The sequence below is a fragment of the Protopterus annectens genome, chromosome 12.part0 (genome assembly GCF_019279795.1).
Source record: "Protopterus annectens isolate FY-2018-M chromosome 12.part0, PAN1.0, whole genome shotgun sequence".
NCBI classification, from domain to species: Eukaryota; Metazoa; Chordata; order Ceratodontiformes; family Protopteridae; genus Protopterus; species Protopterus annectens.
In genome coordinates this window covers 292,141,858-292,166,124 of record NC_056746.1, presented here as the reverse complement: position 1 = coordinate 292,166,124, position 24,267 = coordinate 292,141,858, and the positions used below count along the sequence as shown (strand labels likewise).

At 42.9% G+C, this 24,267-nt stretch overlaps 1 protein-coding gene across 1 annotated transcript in view; it reads right to left on the bottom strand.

Annotated features, from left to right (window-relative positions):
- Positions 1–24,267, bottom strand: part of CPSF4 (cleavage and polyadenylation specific factor 4) — an 878,803-nt gene that overhangs the window by 110,749 nt on the left and 743,787 nt on the right. Inside the window, exon 7 of the mRNA XM_044089362.1 lies at positions 11,488–11,658. Within this exon, the coding sequence (XP_043945297.1) occupies positions 11,488–11,658 (171 nt within the window). The remainder of the gene's footprint in view (positions 1–11,487; positions 11,659–24,267) is intronic.

The window sequence follows — 24,267 nt, the reverse complement described above, 5'->3', positions numbered from 1 at the left end:
ACCACCATTCTATGCTGCTTAACTACACTTTCCCCAGTCACTGCTTTACAGTCTCCAATCTCCTTCAGACTGGCCCTCCTACATAGGATATAATCCACCTGTGTGCATCTTCCTCCACTCTTGTACATTACCCTATGCTCCTCCCTCTTCTTAAAATATGTATTCACCACAGCCATGTCCATCCTTTTCGCAAAATCCACAATCATCTGACCTTCTGCATTCCTCTCCTTAACACCATACCTACCCATCACTTCCTCATCCCCCTCTGTTCACTTCACCAACATGCCCATTAAAGTCAGCTCCAATCACTAGTCTCTTACCCTTGGGTACACTCACCACCACTTCCATCCAACTCACTCCAAAATTTTTCTTTCTCATCCATCGCACACCCAACTTGTGGAGCATATGCACTGACAACATTCATCATTACACCATCAATTTCAAGCTTCATAAACATTACTCTATCAGACACTCTCTTAACCTCCAAAACACTCTTGGCATACTGTTCCGTTAGGATAACCCCTACCCCATTTCTTCTGCCATCCACACCATGATAGAACAATCTGAACCTGCCTCCTATACACTTGGTCTTACTTCCCTTCCATCTGGTCTCTTGCACGCACAATATATCAACCTTCCTTCTCTCCATCATATCAGCTAGCTCTCTCCCTATACCAGTCATACTGCCAACATTCAAAGTTCCTACCCTCAGTATTACACTCCTAACCTTCCTCCTCACTTCCTGCCTTCAGGCATGCCTTCCCCCTCCTCCTCTTCTTCTTCGGCCAACAGTAGCCCAATTTCCACCAGCACTCTGTTGGTTAACAGTACTGGTGGCGGTTGTCGTTAACCCGGGCCTCGACCGATCTGGTATGAAAATATGAAATGTTCTCCGCATCAGTAATTTGGCAGAGGTTTTACGCCGGATGCCCTTCCTGACGCAACCCTCCCCATTTATCTGGGCTTGGGACCGGCACAAAGAAACACACTGGCTTATGCATCCCCAGTGGCTGGGTTGTCAGGCTGCACAGTAAGGGGTACCAATACTGTCTGGGCCAATCTGGAGCAATGAGGATGGCCTTTGGTTGCTCCTCCATTATTCTGATCAGTACCTTGGGAATAAGGGGCAGAGAAAGGAACGCGTTCATAAAGAGGGAGTTCCAGGGGAAGGTCAAGGCATCTATCTTCCACGCTAGGAGGTGCTCCTCCCTGGTACAGAACTTTTGCAGCTGGTGGTTGAGGTGTGAGGCAAAGAGATCCAATTCCGGAGTCTCCCACTCCTGAGTGATTTGCAGAAAGATTTCCCTGTGGACCTGCAATTCGTGGGGGTCCAGTAAGTTTCTGTTTAGGTGGTCTGCCAGGGTGTTGTTGACCCCTGGTAGGTATTGAGTAATTAAGTGTAGACCCATGGATGTGGCTGTAAGCCAGAGGCTCATGGCTAACCTGCACAGAGGGAAAGATTGGGTCCCCCTCTGTTTGTTGATATAAAACATTATTGTGGTGTCTGTTTTTATAAGGAGAACCCATGGCCTGAGATGGGGTTTGAAAGATGCCAGAGGCTTTTGCATTGGCATAATTTCTTTCTGACTGATGTGCAAGTGAAGTTGCTGGTCATCCCAAAGACCTTGGGTGCATCTGCCTGCTAGGTGAGCGCCCCAAACAATGTCTGAGGCATCGGTGGTGATGGTCTGGCCAGAAGGGTGGAGGTTCTTGGCACAGGCCTCTGCCCACCAGAGAAACTCGGCCCTTATACATCAAATCAGTGGGAGAGAGGTCTCTAGGGACTGAAAGTGCTGGCACCAAAGGTTCTTTAAATACAACTGAAGTTTTCTCATGTGAAGCCTGGCCACAGGAATGAGAAGGATGCAAGATGCCATGTATCCCAGGGCTTGCAGGAACGTCCTCGCAGTGAGGTGATTTCTGGAAGCCAGCTGGGTAAAGTAGAGAGACAGGAAGCTCTGCTTTTCTGGGGATAGGAAGGCCATTTGGGATGCTGTGTCTAGTACAGCTTCCAAGAAAATTATCTTCCTGGTGGGGTTTTCCTTTTGATTTTTTTCTTGTTGAAGGTGAACCCTAGGGAAGTTAGGAGTGATTTGACAAAGAGAAAGGTCCTGGGGCAGCTTTTCTTTGCACTCTGCCTGAATGAGGCAGTTGTCCAGGTAAGGGTAAATCTGTATACTTCTCTGTCTGCAGAATGCTATGGCCGGGGCCAAGCATTTGGTGAATACTCTGGGAGCAGTAGATAAGCCAAAGGGCAGGGCAGAGAACTGAAAGCACTGTGAGCCTGCTCTGAAGCGCAGGAATTTCCTGCACGATTCCCTGATGAGGATGTGGAGGTAGGCATCTTTTAGGTCTAGGGTCACTAGCCAAGCATTTTTGTTAACATAGGCAGCAGCTGCTGCAAAAATAGCATTTTGAATCTGGGGACCACCAGGGAGGTGTTCAGAATGGATAGATCTAGGATGGGGCGCCAAGTGCCCCCTTTTCTGGGAACAAGGAATAGTCTGGAACAGCCTTTGCCTGTTTGATCTGAGGGGACAGGTTCTACTGCCCCCTGGGATATGAGAGTTTGGACCTGTTTCAATGCCTCTGCCCCCTGATTTGGAGGTAAGCCTGGGTAACATCTTGAAATTGGAAGTTCGCTGAAAGAGAATTTGTATCCCTGAAAAATGATCTTTAAGACCCATTGGTCCTTTGTTACAGAAAGCCAATTGTCTTTGAAGAGGGAGAGCCTTCCTCCTAGTTTTTGATGAGTGAAGGGAGGGCAGAGGGGGGAGGGGGAGTCATTGTGACTGTTTTCCATAGAAGGTTGGCTTAGAACTCCCTGCCTTAGAGACAGAAGTGGTCCATTGTTTGCTTCTCTGATGGCCCTGGGATGGGGCCCGGATGGTCTGTCCCTGCAGGGCTTACCTTGGCCCTGTCTGCTAGGTGCAGGGAAGGCCCAGTGCTTACGGGGAAAGTTCCTACTGAATCTGGGAGGTTCAACCTGAAAGAAATCTTTTACTGTTTGCACAGATTTTGCTTGGTCTTCCATCTTTTTAAGCACCTCTTCTGCTTTTTCCCCCAAACAAGCGCTCCTTATCTAGGGGTGCATCAATAAGTTTAGACTTGACATGATCAGGGAAAGGTTGTTCCTTCAGCCATGCATGTCTCCTAATAACAGATCCTGTCACTGCTGCCCTGTTAGAGGCTTCAAGAGTGTCTGGCCACTGGACAAGCAGAGTGCAGTAAATCTGCTAACTCTTTTGAACTGGCACAGTCAGGAAAGGTAATAATCTTCTATTTTAATAGTTCCAAAGTGTGTTGATATTTTAACATATGGAACTGACAAATGAGTGCTCTGATGGCTAAGGTTGCAGACATGTATACTTTTTTACCCCATATGTCCAGAGCTCTGGAGTCCTTGTCAGAAGGAAGAGGATTCTTGGCTGAACTAGTCTTAGCTCCTTCAGGTCCCTGGGCAATGACCACTGGGTTTGCAGCAGGATTTCTGTACAGGTATCTGTGAGAATCCGGTACTCTGTAGTACCTGTTAGGTGTACTGGGAGCAGGAGGGAGGGTGTCAGGGGCTAAGCTGGATTCATGGAAAACATCATCCACTTCTAAAATAGAGGGGATGACCAGGGGTCTGAGCTGGGGTAGGTCCAGAAACTCTCCAGGTCTTTTCTTAGACTGTGGGAAGTCCTGAGATTCCCATTGGAAATGTTCCCTGAGGGAGTAAAGGGTTTCCTCAAAGGAAAGGTCTTCTGAAGGGGAAGCAGAAGGGATGAATTCCTCTGCATATGAATCCTCATAAGCAGTTAAGGGGTGCTGTTCCTCTTCAAAAACTGAATAGTCAGATTCCTCAGAATCCTGTTCTGTCATAAATTCTGGAGAAGGGTAACTTTTCCTTTTAGAAGATGTGGCCCGATTACCCCAGATAAGGGAGATGAGATCCTCCGCCATTTTAAGCATTTGTGCCTGGGATGGTTAGAAGCAGATTTCGTAGGAGTGGCCTGGCTTCTAGGCCTGAGAATCCGTCGGTCTGAGAGAAATGGTAGTCGGATGTGAAGACGTCATTTTTTGTCTAGATTCGGTAGTGCGAAAGGCCTCCTCGGAAGCCAGTGCCTGTGTCGCAGCTCCAGACGCAACCGAGGCAGAGATGGCCAAAGGCTCAGGCGACAAAGAAGATTTCTGCGACGTACCACACTCCGAAAGGGTCTCGGTAGAGGCCTGCATAGATATTGATTGGGCATCAGGGGCTGCAAAAGCACCTCACTGAATTCCAGAGAACTGATGACCTGCTTAGTGGTAGCATCGTCGGAAGGCTTAGCGTTGTGTGGTCTGTCTCTGTCTTTATCTCTATTTTTTTTGGAATGTCCTTGGTGGCAGGCTGGCTATCAGACATTACTGGCTGTAATAAAGGCATCTTCCAGTGTTGGAAGAGCTGGAGTAGGTTCAGAAAACTCCAGCTGTAATAACTTATATTATTTCTTTAAAGACAGTGGAGTATTATGGTTGCACAGAAACAGATTAATTCTGGATTTGGCTTTATAGAAAAACAAATTCTTCTAGGGGACTATCAAAAGAAACACTTCTCAGAGTCATAATCTGATGAGAGAAAAAGTACAGTTGTGTACACTTACCATAAATGTAGATGTTCGAGTGTATTCACTGTTGCAGTTCATCACACTTGTGTTATCCTGCCAGGGGTAGCCCTCATTCGGCCCAAATACAAGAAGCTTAGTATTTCTGCTTCAGTTGCTGTCGCTCCAAGACTGACGTCAGGTCGTTAGTGGTATAAAATCAGGCAGCTGATGCCATTACATCAGTTTTTCTTACCCCAAATGCCAGGAGCCCCCAAATAGGGAGATAGGTTATGGTGGAAGAACATCACCAGTAGAAAGTAAATACTAAAAATCACTGCAATGCGCGAGGAAGAGAGAGACTGAGAGAGACATGGGGGATGGAGGGTGGGAAACCAGGACTAAAACAGTGAATACACTCGAACATCTACATTTATGGTACTGCACTATGTTCTTCGTGTTTCACTGTTGCAGTTATCAGACTTGGGTTGATTCCCAAAGCTGAAGTAAAGGGTGGAGGCAGTCAAGAAGAGTTGGGGCTGGCTAGTATGCCCTGCAAGACTGTGGTTGCAAAGCCTGCCCTGGATTTGGAAAAGATAGGCAGGTGGTAATGCTTGAAGTATGAACAGTACTCCATGTTGCAGTCTCCAGGATGTCCCTGGTAGGGACCCCTCTGAGGAAAGCTGCAGAAGTGGAGGTTGCCCTTGTGCAATGTGTCCTGATCCCCTGTGGGGGTGGTTTCCCGTGGTGTTTGTAACAGAAATGGATACAGTGTGTTATCAATTTGGAGATGGTTTGTTTGGATATGGCCTTGCCCTCCACCCCTGCTGCAAAGTTGACTAGTAACTGGTCAGTTTTCCTAACGGGCTTAGTCCTATCCAGGTAGAATCTGAGCTGTCTGTGGACATCTAAAGAGTGCGGGATCCTTTCCCCCTTATTTTGAGGCTTAGGGAAAAAGGTGGGCAAATGAATAGATTGGTTGAGAGCCACACTGGACAACAATTTAGGCATGAAAGTTGGGTAAGTCATGAGTGAGACCCTGTCAGCATGAAAAATGATGAAGGGTTCCACAGCCATGAGTGCTTGTAGCTCAGACACTCTTCTAGCTGAAGTGATGGCTAGAAGCAAGGCTGTTTTCCAAGAGAGGAATTTTAACTCTGCTGAAGCTACAGACTCAAAGGGGGGTAAGTGTGAGCTTTTCCAACACAAAGTTAAGGTCCCAAGCTGGGGGAGGAGCTCTTCTGGGAGGCCTTAAGTTGTTCGCCCCTCTTAGGAACTGTTTGATGAGAGGGTGAGAAAAGAGAGGTGGCTCTGTGCTGTAATGAGCAGAGATGGCAGATGCATGAATTTTAATAGAAGAGAAGGATAGGCCCCTGTGAAGTAGGTCTGCTAGGTAATCCAGGATGAGAGGTAGGGAGGGCTGTGCTGGTTCAGCTCCTTTAGCCTGGATCCAGGTGCAATACCTTTTCCACTTGTCAGCATAGAATTTTCTGGTGCTGGAACATCCAGGACTTGCTTGCTTAGGCTGGCTACTGGAGGAGAGGTCAGGGAATAAGCCAGGCTGCCAGATTTAGGGTCTGCAATTGTGGATGCAAGAAATCTCCATTCTGCTGGGTCGGGAAAATTGGGATCTGAGGGGGTGCCATGGAGGCAGCAGTGACAGACTGCGCAGTAGTGGGTACCACTGCTGGCGTGACCAGTCTGGGGCAATCAGGATTGCTCTTGGATTTTCCTCCCTTACTTTGAGTAGTACCCTTGTAAGAAGAGATAGAGGGGGAAATGATCGAAAGGTTTATCCAGTGGAAGGATAGGGCATCCACTATCCAGGCCTTGCTGAGAGATTCCCTGGTGCAGAATTTGCTGAGCTTGTGGTTGTTGTGGGAGGCAAATAGGTCCACCTTCAGGGTACCCAATTTCTGGGTTACCAGGCTGAAGGTGCTGTGGTTTAATTGCCACTCATGTGAGTCTAGGAGATTTCTGCTTAAGTTGTCTACCAGAGAGTTTTGGTTGCCTAGCAGGAATTGTGCTAACAGGTGAATTTGCATAGTTGAAGTTGTATGCCAAAGGGTCATGGCTAGCCCGCAGAGTGGATAAGAGCGAGTTCCTCCCTGCATCTCTGTGGTGGTGTCTGTTTTGATTAGTAGAGGCCCCAGAGAGAGTAGGGGTCTGAAAGCTGTCAGTGTGTGCTGAACAGCTAGCATCTCTTTTTGGTTGATGTGCAGATGTATTTGATTTGGGCTCCAGTGGCCCTGACTGAACCTGCCGTCCAGGTGCGCACTCCAGGCATAGTCTGCTGCATCTGTGGTTAGGGTCTGGGCGGCATGGGGTTGTGAAAAGGGAAGGCCCTTGTTGTGGCTGCATGCTGCTGCCCACCAAAGAATATCTTTCCTTAGACAAGGTATCATGGGTATAACAGTTTCCAGGTCCTGAGAGTGTTGACAACAAAGGCTTTTTATGTACCATTTAAGTTTCCTCATATGCAGTCTGGCATATGGAATGAGTAGAATGCAGGAGGCCATGAACCCTAGAGCTTGCAGGACTTTCCTTGCAGATAACTGGGTTCTAGTGGCTAGTTGAGAGAAGTAGCCTGTCAGATACAGGCTTGTTTTTCTGGAGTAAGGAATGCCATCTGGGATGCTGTGCCCAGGCATGCTCCCAGGAATACAGTTTTTTGAGTGGGGACTAGTTTGGATTTCTTTTCATTTATAGTGTACCTCGGGTGAGATCAGTAAGTCCTTTACAAATGTCAGGTGCTGTAACAGCTTTTCCAGATTGTCTGCCTGAATCAGGCAGTCATCCAAGTAGGGGTAAATTTGAATATTTCTCTGTCTGCAAAAACCAAAAGCAGGAGCCAGGCATTTTGTGGAAACTCAGGGAGCAGTGGATAAGCCAAAGGGAAGCACAGAGAACTGAAAGTGCATAGATCTTGCACTGAAACGTAGACATTTCCTGCAAGACTCCCTGATTGGGATGTGCAGATAGGATTCTTTTAGGTCTAGGGTGGCTAACCAAGCATCTTTGGATAGTATAAGAAGAAGCTGCTGGAGGGTGAGCATTTTGAATTTTGGTATCATCAGGAAGGAGTTTAGAATTTCTAGATCTAGGACTGGGCGCCAGGTGCCCTCTTTCCTGGGTACCAGAAAAAGTCTGGAATAGAAACGTTGGCCTATCTGGTCTGTATGAACAGGTTGTATTGTCCTCATGGAGAGCAGGGAATGAACTTGGTTTTGGGCCTCTGCCCACTGGTTTGGAGGAAGATGTGGGAACCCTTTTGGGGTTGGCAGTGTGTGGAAATAAAATTTGTACCCCTGGGACACTGCTGAGGACCCACTGGTCGTTGGTGATGGAGGCCCAGTTTTTTGCAATTTTTCCTCCTAGGGGCACAAACATGTGGGCAGAGGTAAGGGGTGGAGTTTTAAAGTCATTGTGAGTTCTTTCCATAAGGGGGTAGCTTAGCAGTCCCTGTTATTGAAGTGGAGGTACTCCACTGCTTAGATCTCTGCATTCCCTGGGACTGCTGTCTTGGGGGGGGGACTATTTCCCCTAGGTCTAGTCTGAGCCAGCCTTGAGGGGGCTGGAAAGGACCAGTGCTTGGAGGGGAATGCCTATTGAATCTCAGAGACTGGACTTGCAAAAAGTCTAACACTCTGCATAGATTTAGCTTTTTCTTCCATCTTTTTTAAAACCTATTCTGCCTTGGTGCCAAACAAATTGTCTTTGTTCAACGGTGCATCCAATAATTTTGATTTGACATGGTCTGGCAATGTATGAACCTTAAGCCAAGCATGCCTTCTGAGTACAGAACCTGCGACTGCTGCCCTGCAGGATGCTTCTAGGGCGTCAAAGCCACATTGCAAGGTGTGCTTAGTAACTTGGTTTGCAGAATGCATAAGCTCCTGTAATTTTTTTATTTTCTGCACAAGCTGGAAAGGTAGATAATTTTTGTTTAAGGAGTTCCATTGTATTTTGCTTGTATTTCAACATGTGGAACTGACAATTTAGTGCTATAATGGCAAGAGTTGGAGAAGTGTATACTTTTTTACCCCATCTGTCTAAAGCTCGGGAATCCCGGTCTGAAGGGGTGGGATTCTTAGCTGTGGTTGCTTTTATTTCTTTAGGTCCCTGGGAGATGACCTCTGCGTCCACAGTAGGATTTTTGAAAATAAATTTGTGTGAGTCAGGGACTCTAATACCTGTCAGGTTTCCTGGGAGCAGGTGGTAGGGTGCCAGGAGTTAAAATGGATTCCATGAAACCATCATCCACAACATCCAAGACAGGAGGAATAGCTAAGGGTCTGTGCTGTGGTAAATCTAAAAATTCCCTGAGTCTCATTTTGGACTGAGGATAATCCTGACAATTCCAATGGAAATGTTCTCTCAAAGTATGTAGGGTTTCACCAAAAGAAAAATCCTCTGGAGGAGAGGCAGAAGGAATGGATTCCTCTGCATCTGAACTCTCATAAGCAGACAAGGGCATGTCTTCATATTCAGAAACCTCAGAGTCGTCGGACTCCTGGTCAGATAAAGCTGCTGGGGACAAGTCTCTTTTTCTTTTAGAAGGGGTAGGCTGGCTTCCCCTAGTAAGCATGATAAGGTCTTCCGTCATTTTAAGCATTTGCGATTGAGGCATGGAAGCAGGTGCTTGAATTTGGGTCGTCGTTTTTTGGGCGTAGTTCGTACCTTGGGCCTTAGAAACTCTGTAGTTTTAGAAAGAACTGTAGACACGAAAGAAGTCGTTGGTTTGTGTCGAATATCGGCAGTGCGAAGAACTTCCTCGTAAGCCGGTCCCTGCTCAGCCACTCCGGACCCATCCAAGGTAGAGACATCTGCAAGATCCTTAGTCAAAGAAGAGTCTTGCAGCATATCGGACTCCAAACGGGTCTTGGTAGCAGCCGGCGAATCCATACAAGTGGGCATCAGGGGCTGCGAAAGTAACTTACTGAGTACCGGCGAACTGGCGACTAGCTTAACGGAAGTCTCGCCGGCAGTTTTGGACATGTGCAGTCTCTCTCTGTCTTTATCCTCATGTTTTTTTTCGAAAGATCAGTAGTCGGATGGCTTACCGAAGCAATTTCGTAATACGGACATCGAGAGCAAAAGTATTTAGCTATGATAAGGACCCGACGACGTATAGTTCTGGCATTGAACAAAGCACAAAACCAACAGTGAGGGGCGTCGTGGTCTGGCCTAAACAAGTGATGCAGTAAGAATGGAAATCTCGGTGTGGTATTTGCTTTTCACAGGCAAGACAATTGTTAATTTTTTCTGACATCGGTTAGAGCAAGAATAAAGGATCCCCAACGGAGTACTTAGCTTTAGAAGACTTCAACTTCGATTTTGGAAACGAAAACTCAGATAGCGGCCGACTGGCAGTCTGCTTCTGCTTCGGGCTCCTCAGCAAGAAAGAGTGATGTAATGGCGTCGGCTGCCTGATTTTATACCACTGATGACCTGATGTCAGTCCTGGAGTGACAGCAACCAATGCAGAAATACTAAGCCTCTGGCATTCGGGCCGACTGAGGGCTACCCCTGGCAGGATAACCCAAGTGTGATGACTGCAACAATGAAACACGAAGAACATATGAAGTTGTCCCCCCACAATCACTTTCCTGTTCAATGTCCCAAAAATGCTCAGAAAGTAAAGATTTTCTTTTTACCTTAATAGAAACACCAGGACTGAAAGGGTCAACAGCCCAAACTAAATCCTGAGCTAAGCTTAATAAATCACTCCTGTTTAAAGTAACAAAACAGGACAAGATAAATGTCTAACCTTATGCTTCCTTCTGGCAGGAATTTTTTACAGAAGCAGATGTACTTTTGACAGGCAAATTCTCCCTAGCGACAGGCATCCTAGTCTGGCTCCTTCCTTCAAGGTCAATAAGTATGCATCTCCTCTCTTCATTGAGGGCATTCTAACAGCCATAAAGGACGTCTAACCCCCATCCCATCCATGGTGGCTGCAGGGACTATAACTGTGGGAGCAAAGGAAAAAGATGAATGGTTTAAGGAACCAAAAATGGTCATAGCAGAGTCATCCATCTGTGGCGAGAAGATGGAAGAACTAGCAGATCATTCCACAGTGAAGCCGAAAATGAGGCCTGAATCCCAGGGAAGACTGGCAGAAAAAATGTGTGAAACAGTTAAGTATTAAAAAAGTAGAGTTCTTTCCACCAAAAAAAAAAAAAAAACACAGTGGAACTCACTTTAAACACCCCAGTCTCAAAAGTAATATAACAAAAGTTTAGTTACGAAAAACAAAGCTCAACATAGTTTTAACAACTTTTCTCACAAAGGTAAAAAGTGAAGCTTCACAGTAAAATAGTGACAAAGCCATGTGACAGCCCATTAAAACACTTTTTCCTAGCTTAAAATATATATTTTTTATATAAAAAGTTAAATTACAGTCATAAAAATAAAATGTGGAAGGTTTTTCCCTTCAAAGAGAAGTAATATGCCCAGCGATTGAGAACTGTTAGTTGACTGTCAACTGTCTACAGTGCAAAAGAGGTGCGTTCGTTGGCAGAAGTTGTTGCTTTTCCTCAGCTCTGCACAAGCTAGTAATGGTTTGGGAGCATGGAAGATGCCCTTAAGTTTTCAAAACTGGCCTGGTGATACATCCTAGGCAGGAAATGTCCATATAGCTAATGCTGCTGCAGCAGTGATCAAATGAACATATGCCAGTATGGGGGAGGGGTAAGTGTACCACAAAATCAAAAAGGCTTTCTATCATCAGGATTGTACTGTACCAGAAGATCTCAGTCTCTTCAAAATCATGATTTTAACAGAATTACCAAATATACTGGGACTTGACTGACAAAAGATAGTATCTGAGAAAAAATATTCTCTTGTAAAGCATCTGCAACAATACGCATATTCAGATCTATTTACATAGCCTGTAAGACCACAGACTTTAAGTACTTACCTTGAAGCAAGTAACAAGTTCCAGTGGTCGCTGCATCTTGATTCCAGTGTTACTGCCATACTGCTGTGTCAGCCCTGGGACCTGTGGCATCCTCATTTGTGTAGGTGTTGAATTTTGATTTGTCAGCTGGATCAAAGAAGATGACCTCTGAATTACTGATGTACTGTTTTGCTGTAAACATGAACGTGCAGGAAAAAAAGCAGAATACGTTACATATAAGTGACACACTCCATACCAAGTAGCAGTGTAAACCATGGTCAGAAAAGCAAATGGGATAATGTCAATGCTAGGGCACCACTATGCAAATACATGTACATACAAGTTTTAAAATTTGATATAGTCAGTAACAGTGAACTGATATTTAGTTTGGCTGTAAATCAATGCACTACTACTCTCCAATGTCTGCTATACTCTTAAAAACATTTCTTGTAATACCACCACTACTATCTGAACCTTCTACTGTTGAAGTCAACCAAAAGTTGCTAGATAAAAAAGCCCTAAATTAATATTTGTGGCGTAAGTGCAAAAATACTCTACGCTCATGTTGCATTACTACCTTCCTTGTAGTGTCAGAGGCACAAAAGGCAGGTAGCAAAGCCACCTTTTGATGGCTGTGGGTTCTATTCCCACACCAGTTAGATGGATTGCTAACACTGTAGTAAAGCATAAGGGTGATGGTGTTGGGGTTACTGCAATTCTGAGTGTGCCACCCTTTGGATGAGAATTAAACCCAGGTCCCATGTGTTTGAGTTGGTTGTAGCTCAAGTGGATTAAAAGTTTCCACAGCACCTAACAAAAAAAGGCAGGGAAAATTCCCAATGCCCTTACCAAATGTCCACTAAATATCACCTCTGGTCTTCCCTGAAGATAGGCCTCTAGAGTTGGCAGGCCTAATACAATCCGATCAACAGAAGATAAAAATAATACAACAAATTAAAAAAATAAGATTTACTATTAATTTTGTTTTACTAGTTTAATGTGATCCTCGAATATAGCCGATTTATGTGGATGGGGCAATAAGTGACAGTTCTTTAAAGTTGCTAGCTGTAACAAAGAGCAAGTGTTGCATCTAGCAACTACTTAGACTGTAAACAGAGATGACAAGAGCTTTCAATCTGGAAGTATTTTCTTCTATGTCTAGGCAGTCCCCCATGAAATGCCTAACAGAAGTAGATATCAGTTTATATTAAGATACAGAGAACAGCAGGAGGTTTTGACACACTAAGTTCTGCATAAATTAATATACTATAAAAAGTTGTCAGGGGGAAAAGACACTGCATTTAAGTGTGAAAAGTACAAACCAATCGACACAGTTATAACTTAAGGAGAACTGTGAAAGTTGCATCTACGTCTTTTATCACTGGGGTAACTTAGTGCTAGAATCAGTTGGAAGAGGATGGATACACCAAAGAACAAAGAAGCGCGAGTAGAAGATAAAGGGTGGTAGCTCACAGGTGGTCTTGGAAGCAGTGCAAGGTATACTTTACCTAAATAAGTCTGCAGAATCCAAAACAGTGAGTGCTACAATTCATAAATGAGAGGCTCAAAGTAACAAGCAAGATGTAGAAAGCAACACTCCTAAGTGGGTTCAAATGGACATCCTTGAGGAAATGCTTTAACAAACCTCAAGAAAGCAGTGGTGGGTCTAGAGGCAAACATGCAGAGATGGCAGAAAAAGTGGTAGATTTTCTCACTTCATGAAGAACCTGTACTACATACTCAGAATATCTGTGTATGAAAGGGATAAGAATGATGCCATCCACATTGGCAGGCTGAGATACAGGAGGTTGGTTTAAAGCAAAGAGCCCTGGTTTAGTGTGTGAAAGTCTACTCTGTAGGGTAACTTGTGATGATAAACCTTAGTCAGATGACAGAGAAAGGGGAACCAATGCTGCCTGGGCAAAACTGCGTCACCACCAAGATCTCTGGCTTGTCCCTTTGGATCTTTTACAGAACCTTTGACATTAGAAGAAGACAGGGAAGGCATAAAGAAACCACCACCGGTTTCAAAGAAAAAACTTAGTGCCCATCCTCTAGGCCTGGCAGCAAGGAATCCTGGAGCAAAATAGCTTAAGCTGCTTGTTGTGAATGGAGGCAAATATGTCTATCTGAGGAATACTCCATTTGTGGACTACATCTAAGACCTCCTTTTTCAGCATCCACTCGTGAGGGTCTTCTAGGGATCTGCTTGGAAAATCAGCCAAGTATTGTCCTAGGAGGAAATGGAAATTGCTTGTAGGGACAGGTTTATTTTTATGGCCTGTTCCTGTGTTAGAAGAGCCAGTCTGCATAGCTGATGAGGCATGGTCCCCTCTGCTTGTTTATACACAACATGACTGTTGTGTTGTGCTGTCTGTGAAGATCCTGAGGGGATCTGGATTCCATGAGCAGGAGAAAATCTGCAAGGCCTGAATGAATGCCTCATTTCCTTCACACTGATCTGTTCTGTCCTGTCCTGTCCTTTATACTACGGTTCATTGCCCTTGGACTCTTAGGGAACACATCCATGTCCCCAGCCTATGTCTGAAGCATCTATTTGCAGTTCCTGAGAGGCAACTGATGGTTTGAATGGAAGGCCTAGATTGCATTGTTCCTGAGAGATCTGCCATTGTAATTCCTTCTTCAGAAAAGGAAGAAGTAGGGTCTGAGTAACCAAAGGGTGACCATGTTGAGACCTGAGAGAGATTTTAGGTCTAAATGGATCTTTCTCATATGTAGTTTTGCAAAAGGAATCATGGGGAATGGATGTAACCATGAACCCCAGAACTCTTTGGAATTTCCCTAGCAGGGCAGGTTTGAAGGGTAGTAGAGACTAAAAGTCCATGGAGAAGGACTGGACCATCAACTTGTGGGAGAAAAGCCCACATGAGATGTATGTCTAGCCTACAGACTAGGAAGACCAGGTCTTGGTAAGGGATAAATGCAGACTTTTTACATTTACTGTAAACTCCGGACTCTGTATAAGGGAGATAATTTAGCTGAGATGCATTAACAGAATTTCCTAACAGGATGTCTGTATTAGCAAGCAGTCAAGGTATGGGAATATTTGAATTCCCACAGTCCTGTAAAAAGTGACAGCAAGGGCTAGGCATTCTGTGAAGACCTTAGGAGCTGTTGCTAACCCAAAGGACAAATTGGAGAACTAAAAGAGTGATGACCAACACCCTCAACAACACAATTCTAACATTTAATTTCACTTTCTCTGATATCCTTGATTCTACAGCTCCTTTAAGAAAAGTTAGAATCAAACCAACATACTCTCCCCTTGGCTCTCAAAAGGCACCTTCACTCTCATGAAACACAGGGACAATTATTGGAAACAATGGCTAAAAAATAAATCTGCAACACTTTTCCAAAAATATAAAGAACGCTGTAACCTCGCAGAAAACCAAATCAATAGAGACAAGAAAAAATTCAATTATAATGCCCAATTCACCCATAATTCCAACCTGCCCAAAATTCTGGTAATCCATCAATAAAATTTTACACCATGGTGAACCTACGTCCCCCAACCCCTATCCTAACAATACTCCCCAAGAAACTAACCCAAACCTGCCAAAGTCAAAACCTCTCTCATACCACACATACTACAAACAAGACCACCCCCCATTTTCTCTCAATCCTGTCTCTACCACTTACATAAAGTCCCTTCTGGTAAAACTAAAACCATGCTCTCCCTCAACCGACAATCTCCCTCCCCTCTTTCTTAAACTTACAGCCCACTGTATAGCCTACCCTGTCTCAATCCTTGTAAACAGATCTATCCAAGAAGCCACTGTCCCAGATATTTGGAAGTCTTCCTATACCATACCACTACACAAAGGGGGTAACACCACAGATCCATCAAACTACAGACCCATCGCCATTCTCTATCCACTCTCCAAAGTCCTCAAAAACTATATTCATAACCAGCTTCTTAAGTACCTAACTGATGAAAAACCTACTGACCCCTTCTCAACATGGCTTCAGGCCTAATCACAGTACTTACTTCCACTGCCCTCCCTTATCCTTTACTCACATTGAGGCTGAAGCCAGGGGCAAAAATCTTCTTGTATCTTGCCTCTTCCTCAACCTACCTAAAGCATTCAATACTGTCTCCCATTCCAAGCTACTTGCTAAACGAACTGATCTAAATCTCTCCCTCGCTACCATTCACTGGTTCTCGAGCTCTCTCTCAAACTGGCTCCAGTCTGTCAGATGGCGATCCACCTGTTCCACTTTCCTACCTATCCAGACTGGCATCCCTCAAGGCTCAATCCTTGGTCCTCTCCTTTTCAACATCTTCACTAATAATCTACACTCCTCCTGCACCCCTTCCTCCCTCATACAGTATGCTGATAACTCAACTCTCATCTCTTTCTCACACAATATCTCTAACCCTTTTTCCAACACTCAAAATACTTTCTCGTCTGTTGAAAAATGGCCAACCGACCACAAAGTTATACTTGACCCCAAAAAGACTAAGCTCCTACTATTCCTTCCCAAATCTCTCTCCCACCACAAATCCACCTTTACTATTTCTTCCCTCATTAATACCTTTATCAAAGCTGAACCACACACCAAGCTACTAGGTACTATAATCAATGACCAGCTCAAATTAGACATCCATATACAGCACTGTATTAAAACAACTAACCAGAAACTGGGTCTTGTCTATAGAAATAAAATTTCCTTGCTCCCAACTCCAAACCAACCCTAGTGCATGCCTTCATTCTTCCATGCCTTCTCTATGCCTCTCCTATCTTTACCCATTTCCAGTCATCCCTACTAACCAAACCTGAACAAACCTATAACAATATAGCCAGATTCGCCTGTAACCAACCATATAAATCACATCACTGCCTTGCCCTGAAACAACTTCAAATCCACCAGCTCCTCTCCCAGCTGCAGCTCACACACTACTAAACAAACTCTCAGCCTGTCCCTCTCTTCCTTCCACAGTATCCTCTTACGTACCAGCTCATTCACTTCATAGCTCTGACCAGAACCATTTAGATATCTACAAACCAAACAAAAATATTGGCGAACTCCTCTACAAAAACTCAGTATCCCAAGCTTAGAATAGGCTTCCTCCTACCTAACATCTGTAGCATTAATAGTAGTAGCTCCTTCAAAACTGAAGTTAAAAACTACTTTCTGAACTCAAGATAATATTCATTTCCTCTCCAATTTTACTTTCCCCTCTCTCCTACTTTTCAGAATATGTCTATCATATTCTCTCTATTCTTGCATATGGAAAACTCACTAGCTCATACCTGAACATCTACCCTCTGTACAGGGTAATAAAAATATACAACTAACAAAGTACATAAAATGTAGAACTAGTTTTTATCCATCTTATTTCTTTGTTTTTACAATGCATGTCAATTTTATATTCTTACCATGTCATTTCATAAATCTGTATGTGTATGCTAGAACTTTCTCCTCGGGTCTCCACTGAAAAGGGCCATTCGGCTCAGTTGGACTAACCTGGTTAACGAATGTTGTTAAAATTATAATAATAATAATAATAAAAATAAAAATAATAATAACAAGCAGAAAACATTAGAAACTTCCTAGAAGAAGGATATATGGGAATTTGGTGATGAGTCCTTTAAATCCAAGGACACCAGAAAAGCTTGTGGAAGGATGTAAATTTGAGTCTGCAAAGAAAACATCTTTAAAGATGGTATCTTCAGAAAAGTGTTGACATGGGACAAACCTAGAATGGGGTTCCATTCTCAACCTTCTGGGTATCAGATAAAATCTGAAATAAATATCTTTTCCTCCATGCTGTGGGGACACAGATTCTATTCTCTTGTGTTTATGAAGACTTTGCAAAATTGAGGTAAGAGGTGCACCTGGATGAGAGGGGGTTGTGGGATATCTCTGAAAGTTGGAATATCCTTCCAAGTCATTTTCTCACCTTGTTAAATAACGGACTGGATCTATTTGTCTGAAGTTATGAGCTGCCAAGCAGAAAATATGAGGTTAGTCTTTTTGAGACACAGAGGAATGGACTGAGGGGAACAAGAGGTGGCAGCAAACAGTCAAGCTGTTTTTTTAGAAAGGGAAGTTTCCCGGACTTGGAGTTTCTAGCAGATTTATCTTGAAATCTTTTTCTTGGCATTCTGCCTTTCTGGGTGAACCCAGGATCCCTTCAAAAAAGGGAAGTGGGTTTAGATGGCAACTAGACTGGCTGGAATTCCAAAACCATCTGATAATACCCCAACTCACGATTGCCCACAAGATATTTTACCAACCCAATAACACCTCTATACTCTCCAAGCTCTTAATCCCCTATAAAAATCTGAATTCCCTACGTTCTTCTAGCAAACTCCTCGCTAGCATAACAAAGTCTAATAATATGGCTGGTGACTCTGTTTACTAACGCAGCAGGAAAAAACTGGAACCTGCTACCCAATGAACTAACTCTAATCACATCCTTGCCACTCTTTAAACAACAACTTAAAAAACACCTCCAAATGCACTGGTTATGCCCTTGTAGTAACCCTGACTAACCACCCTCTTCACATCTGTTTCTTCCTCTTCCAACCAAACTTCCAAACATTTTAATGCTTAGTCATGTAAGTAAGATTGACACTGTTTAAACTCTAATTAACTTACTGCCGAAATCTTTCCACATGATGTGAATACTTGCACATGACTCTTAGTGTGTTACATTTGTTTTTGCTTTCTTAATTGTAAATATTTTTACTGTTGCTTTTCCCAAGTGTTAATATCTTTAGTATGTAATAATTACTTGTTGTATATTTCTCTATTTTTTTATTAATCTTTTATTTACCATGTAACAATATTTCATACTTTTTATATCTGTTTGGAGCTTTTCTCCCCGGGCCTCTACTGAAAATGGAAATATATCCAGCTAGACTAGCCCGGTTAACAAATGTAAAATAAAATAAATAAAAATAAAATAAAGATGGGCAGCTCCTCTGACACCTGTAAACAGAGGCAAGGAAGATTTGCATGAAATCTTGCATTATATTCTCTTGTTCTTGCAAGGATTTAAATAAGTTTGCAGCCTCAGGACCAAATAATAGATCCATACTAAGAGGGGAATACAAACGTTTAGCTTTAATATTCTCTGAAAGGGACCAAGACTGAAACCATGCAAATCTGATAACAGATACACTAGCAGCAGCTCTGGATAAAGTTTCAACTGCATCATAACTGTACTTTATAGTAGGTCTTGCTATCTCTGGGTAGCTTGACTAGTCATGGAAACAGCCTGCTGTTTTGTTTCAGATACTTCAAGGTTAAACAGGTTTTGTTCAAATCACTCAGAATTGATAAGATACTTAAGTATTTGTGTTTAGCATGTCAAATCTTTGAAGTCTAGAGTGGCAGAGGTGTAAACCTTCTTTCGATATCTGTCTATGACCCTACTATCTCTGAGGGTAGGGCATTAGCAGCAGGTAGAAGTCTGGAAAGTCTGTCTGTGTAAATATAAAAGGCAGAGGAGTCTGACAAAGGATTGTTACACAAGAATTTAAGGTCTTCAGGCACTTTAAAACCTATTAGGTCTGTTAGTGGATGGAGGTTGAAAGTCAGGTGAAGTAGAAGTGGATGCAAATGCATCCAGCAAAGCATCCAATTCTGGGAGAACTGGTGCTGGCATAAGGGTACCAACCTTCAGTAAACTGTAACACTTCTTCTTCACATCAGACACTTGTCTGGATTCCCACTCTCAATGTTGCATCATTTTGTAATGGTTTCCCAAGGGAAATTTCTTCAACAGGTAAGTTGGGATATAGTATCTGCATGATCAGAAGCCATTTGATCTGGGTAGTTAACCTGTGAAAGTAAGCCAAGGAATTCTCAACCGAATCAGAATATGCCTCATTCTTCTCAGAAGACATATATGTTGATTCCTCTGAGGGACAGAATGAGAATGTGCAGTAGACAGAAAAGGAGGTGTTTTGGGAGCCAACAGTCCTTGAGAAAATTCCATCCATTCTTTATCACTGGAAGTCTGAGAAGGAGAAACATTTTTAGTCTTCGGTTTCTTCTTCTTAAGAGTGACATCCTCAAACAAAACGGGGCAGATCCAACCCCTGGCATACTTCTGTCAAAGACCCAGGCACCTCTTCCCAAAGCAAGATTTGAGAGATACTTTCTGGTACTTCTGACATTATAAGCCTAGGCTCCTTCCCCACTATATCGGTTTGGTCAGTCATATTGGGTGTGCAAGAGTCAAGACAACAAACTAGCCACTGTAGGGTCACAGCAGCCTGAGAAATGATCACACATACTGCAAGCTCTTTTGAAGCCTCAACAGGTATGTCCAAGTCCGACCAGGCAGATGATGGTTCAGGCCTAGGCCATTTAAATTTCTTTTTAGGAATGAGCAGGATGCCGGATGCAGAAGGTTTTGCCATTTAGATGTGGCAAGGCTCTTCATTAATATCTCATATTAAGAGGGGAAAAATATGTACATAGAGTTTTTGGTACAAATGACTGGCAAATATGGCAATTCTTTTATTCGTGTTTGGCTCCAAGAGACAAAAAAAAATACATTGGGAGTGCAGGTCCTTACAAGGAAATCTGCCAACCACAATTACATGTCCCCCTCTTAGCTGACATCTAAAATATTAAAACACCAAATTACAAAGAAAACAAGGAAGGTGCCCCAATGGGGCACTTTATCTGAGTAAGTGAAGGCAAGGATGATACTATTGACCATAAGTAGAACAGACCAATGGATGCGAGGCCTGTCTGGACTGGTGGCGAGAAAGTCTGAGGATATCATGCTCATACATCTGTAAATGTATCATTACACCCATAAGCTTAAGTCATATGTTGGATGTGTGGCTCTATGGAAGGGTTCTGGCTTTGGTTCCCCAGCCAAATGTTGATGGTATTTGGTGAGAACCCTAATAATTTTGGGATATTACAACAGCGAATTAGGGGAGGACATCAACATTACAGTTTATCCACCAAGTAAAAAAAAGACATTTAGCAAAGACCAATAATTTCTCCAGTTCTGAAAGAACAGCTAATGAGACTTACAAGGGGACTTGCTGTACAAGATATGTAACCTACAGACCACAACTGCCTTGTTAGGAGCCAGTACCATGGGGTAAGAGGGATAAACCCCTACCAACAGCTCAGGCAACTCAAGTTTGATTACTGGCTCAGGATGTCTGAGCTGCTGGCAGAGAGGGATGGGTGTGTCCATTATGGGGAGGACAGCATTTTGCTCCCTGAAGGGAGGTGTGGTCCACAGAAGGGAATAACTCGTCACATAACAAATGTAAGGGACAAGGGGAAATGAGGGTATGTAAATAAATAAAAAAAATTCTCCACAGAAGCAGTCTTTAGCATGCCCTCCATACTCCATTAAGAGCTTGCCCCTTTGTTGTTTTGTCTCCAATTTGCTGATCTTCAAGCCTCACTAATACCACACAGGCCAAAGTTTTCTGGTGGTGGGAACTTATAATCCCTCAGACTGCACAGTGTCCATAACTTGTGACAGTCTTTAAAATGAAGTTTTAAATGAAAGAGAGTAATATTTTGTGTCTTAATGAATGTTATACATTACTGATTCATCACTTAATTGTTTGCAGTTTAACAGATGGTATGGAGAGTTCTACCAATACAGTACTGTATTTAAATCATAATGTTTAAGAAGTTGTTTACAATAGCTCTGCAGCATGACGGTCAATGCAACAAAATATTCAGGTAAAAAAAAAATACTACTACACATTTAGTGAGTGCCATGCTGCAAATCTACTGTAGACAACTGCATAAAACAGTAATGTTTAAATATGCTATATCCATACAATCCTGTCCCGACTGTAAAACTGCATACAACTAACTGAAGAGTCATTAAAGCATGACAGTAATTAAAACAAAGTATTTTTTTCCATTTAATAAGTTTTAAATTATAACAACTGTTGTAAAGTAATGATACTACAGTTAACTGTATACAGTTTGACAGCTGAGTGGGGCCATGGGATTGCTCCCAGTACCGTACTGTGTTTAAAAACTGTTTTGTGAAATTGTTAACAAAAGTTTTGCAATATAACAGTCATTACAATAAAATATAAAGCATTTTTCACTTTGTTGGTCCACCTAGCATTTAATCAGTCCACCTGACACCACCTGGTACTCTGCCAGTCATGCCAATGCTCTACTCAGAATAGATTTTGTAACAAATGCCAACTGGCTCTTCACTCTTCTCAGCAGTGCTGTGTCCGTAAGAGCTATTACTCCACTGGTCCAGCTTGCACCCAACCTGGTTTGTCTCCATTCAGGATAGCATTGCTGGGTATGTAACAGAAGCAACTATGTCATGTCAAGGTACTTAGCTGATTTACCTGGCACTGCATCCCACATCCCTCTAGTCCACTCAGAACTCAACCCTGCCCTGCTGGTCCACCTATTATTGTGTCTCCTGTCCATAGTTATGTGAGCATGGAGTTGGTAAACATAAGTAAGGGGATAAAGAAGGAAAGCTCCCATGTAAAGATTTTTGTCAGTTCTCTTACTTTTTAAAAGATGCGTAAGACTGTCTACTTTTTCTTCTGAAGCTGGAATCAGTGCCAGGTGTGGTTTATATTGCTGTCAGCAGTGATTACCTATGTGTGGGCTTTTTCTCTGTTTGTGCAACTGCTAAATTAGTGTACATAATGGGGTGGGGGTGAGACACCTTGCACAAACCACTGTCTCTGTTGTATTATGTGGTTTTAATGTGTACAGTTTTATTATTTTTACTTAAATGTGGTCAGTGTTGTATGATTCCAATGATTTCTGCTGTCAATGGAATTTTTAATCTACAAGTTTCACACTGACAGTTGTTTGACTCAACTTTATGCAGACAGACAGAAGGAAACACACAGTGTGGTAAATCTTGTCAAATGAAGTATTGTTTGTGTGTATAACTGTAAAATGTATATATAGAATGGCTACTGTTTTTTCTTGAGTATTCCACTACAGGGTCAATATCATTAAAATGAAACACACTTACATCAATGAAAAAATTAATCGAAGCTCATACTGTCCACTGCAACCTGAAACACACTAAACACTAAAAGGGCAGCTGCCCTACCCTCAACTATCCTGAGCCTGCAAACTTACATAAACATCACACAACACAATCCCACTAAACTATGCAGCCTTCCTAGGCCCTTGACTTTAAGCCTAGAACCCGCCTCACTGTCCCTAAAATTTCTGACTGCTCCCTAACCGTAAAACTCTCCTCCTGTTACTAAAACTAAATTCCTAGATTCCTTACATTAAGGCTCCGTATCCGCTCCCTACACCAAAATCCCCCAATAGCTCCCTAAACCTAAATTCTCCTCCAGTTCTAAGATCCCAATCTTATATCCTTGTTAGCAAGTCAGCAGTGTAAGTAAATGACACACACCCACATTCCCCTATGGTGCTAAAAATGAAGTTTGACAACTAATAAAGCAGCATTTGAACAAACACAGGTCAACAATAATGCTACAAAAACCTTAAATTCGACAAAAGGTGACCCAATAAAATGAAACCCTATATTGAAATGTCAGCACTAAAATGCCAATGCCAAAAAGCTGAACACCCGCCACCCAAAAAAACACAGGAGAAGAGCAAGTCTTGAAAAAGCACCCCCAAACTTTATATATTCCAACTCCAAGACTGCGACACCTTGCAGAAAAGAGGATATTCCAAGTAAAGGCATCTCAGACTTACTATATACAAGACAGCAGCATCTGGGGGCTCCAGAAGCAGTAGCACTCCTCAAAAACTTAAAATAGACTGATCATCAGTTAATAATGCTGTGACATTCTGCCATATATGTCAGTATAACTGCATTTTCTGTGGCATACTATGCCCTATGTATAGTTAGTAAGATCATATACTCACACAAATATACTTGTTTGTGTGTATGAGTGGATGTTTACACAACATAAGCCCTGATGACACTTGTAGGTGCAACTACAGTGGAGCAAATGCCTTACTGAATGCCTACCCTGAAAGGATAACTTTTTTTCTTTTTACATTTACGATAAACCACATATGAAGCCATGACTAAAATGTGACTTGGCAGTAGGTGAGGGAGAGATGTTTTCAAAAACGCTAGACATCAAAACAGGAGCACAGCACTCATGAACTGAGTATCATGCATTTTTCTGCTGTTTGTTGCAAAAAAGAAAAAAAAATATCCTGGTTTCCCATCTTTCCTGACCTAGAGTAGTCCAAATACAGGCTTTGCTGTATTCTGGACTTTTGGAAAGTTCCTGTGTTGCCCATTTCCTTTCTTGGATAAAGGGAGGCTTCTTTGTTCACCAGTGGCAGTGGGGAGCTTGGAGCAGCCTATCTATCCCTGGAGGAGTGTTCCCAGCACAAGAATCTGGTAGTCTATTGGCCGTTTTTGGCCAATTTCTAGTTCTTTAAAGTCCCCCTATATAAAACCCACTTTGGCTCGGTTTTTGCACTTGTTACTTCTCAGCCAAGCTCCTTGTGTCCTGCAGGGTGGTGCTAGTAGTATAGAGGCTAAAAGAGTGACTGCTTACCTGATAAAAGTGTTTGTTTTCCTGCTACTACCTGGGCGACTGTCCGATCTAGCTAAACTGCAAGTATTTCTGCTTCTTGAACTGTTTTAAACTGTTTAAAGTTGTTTTTGCACCTGCACTTTTAAAGTTTGTCCTGTTTGTTGCTTTTACCTGTTGAGGCTACACACTCAAGTGCACTAGCCTGTGTTACATATTTATTGCATTTTCCTGCTGTTTGTTGCAAAAAAAATAAAATAAATAAATGATCCTTGTTTCCCGTCTTTCCTGACCTAGAGTAGTC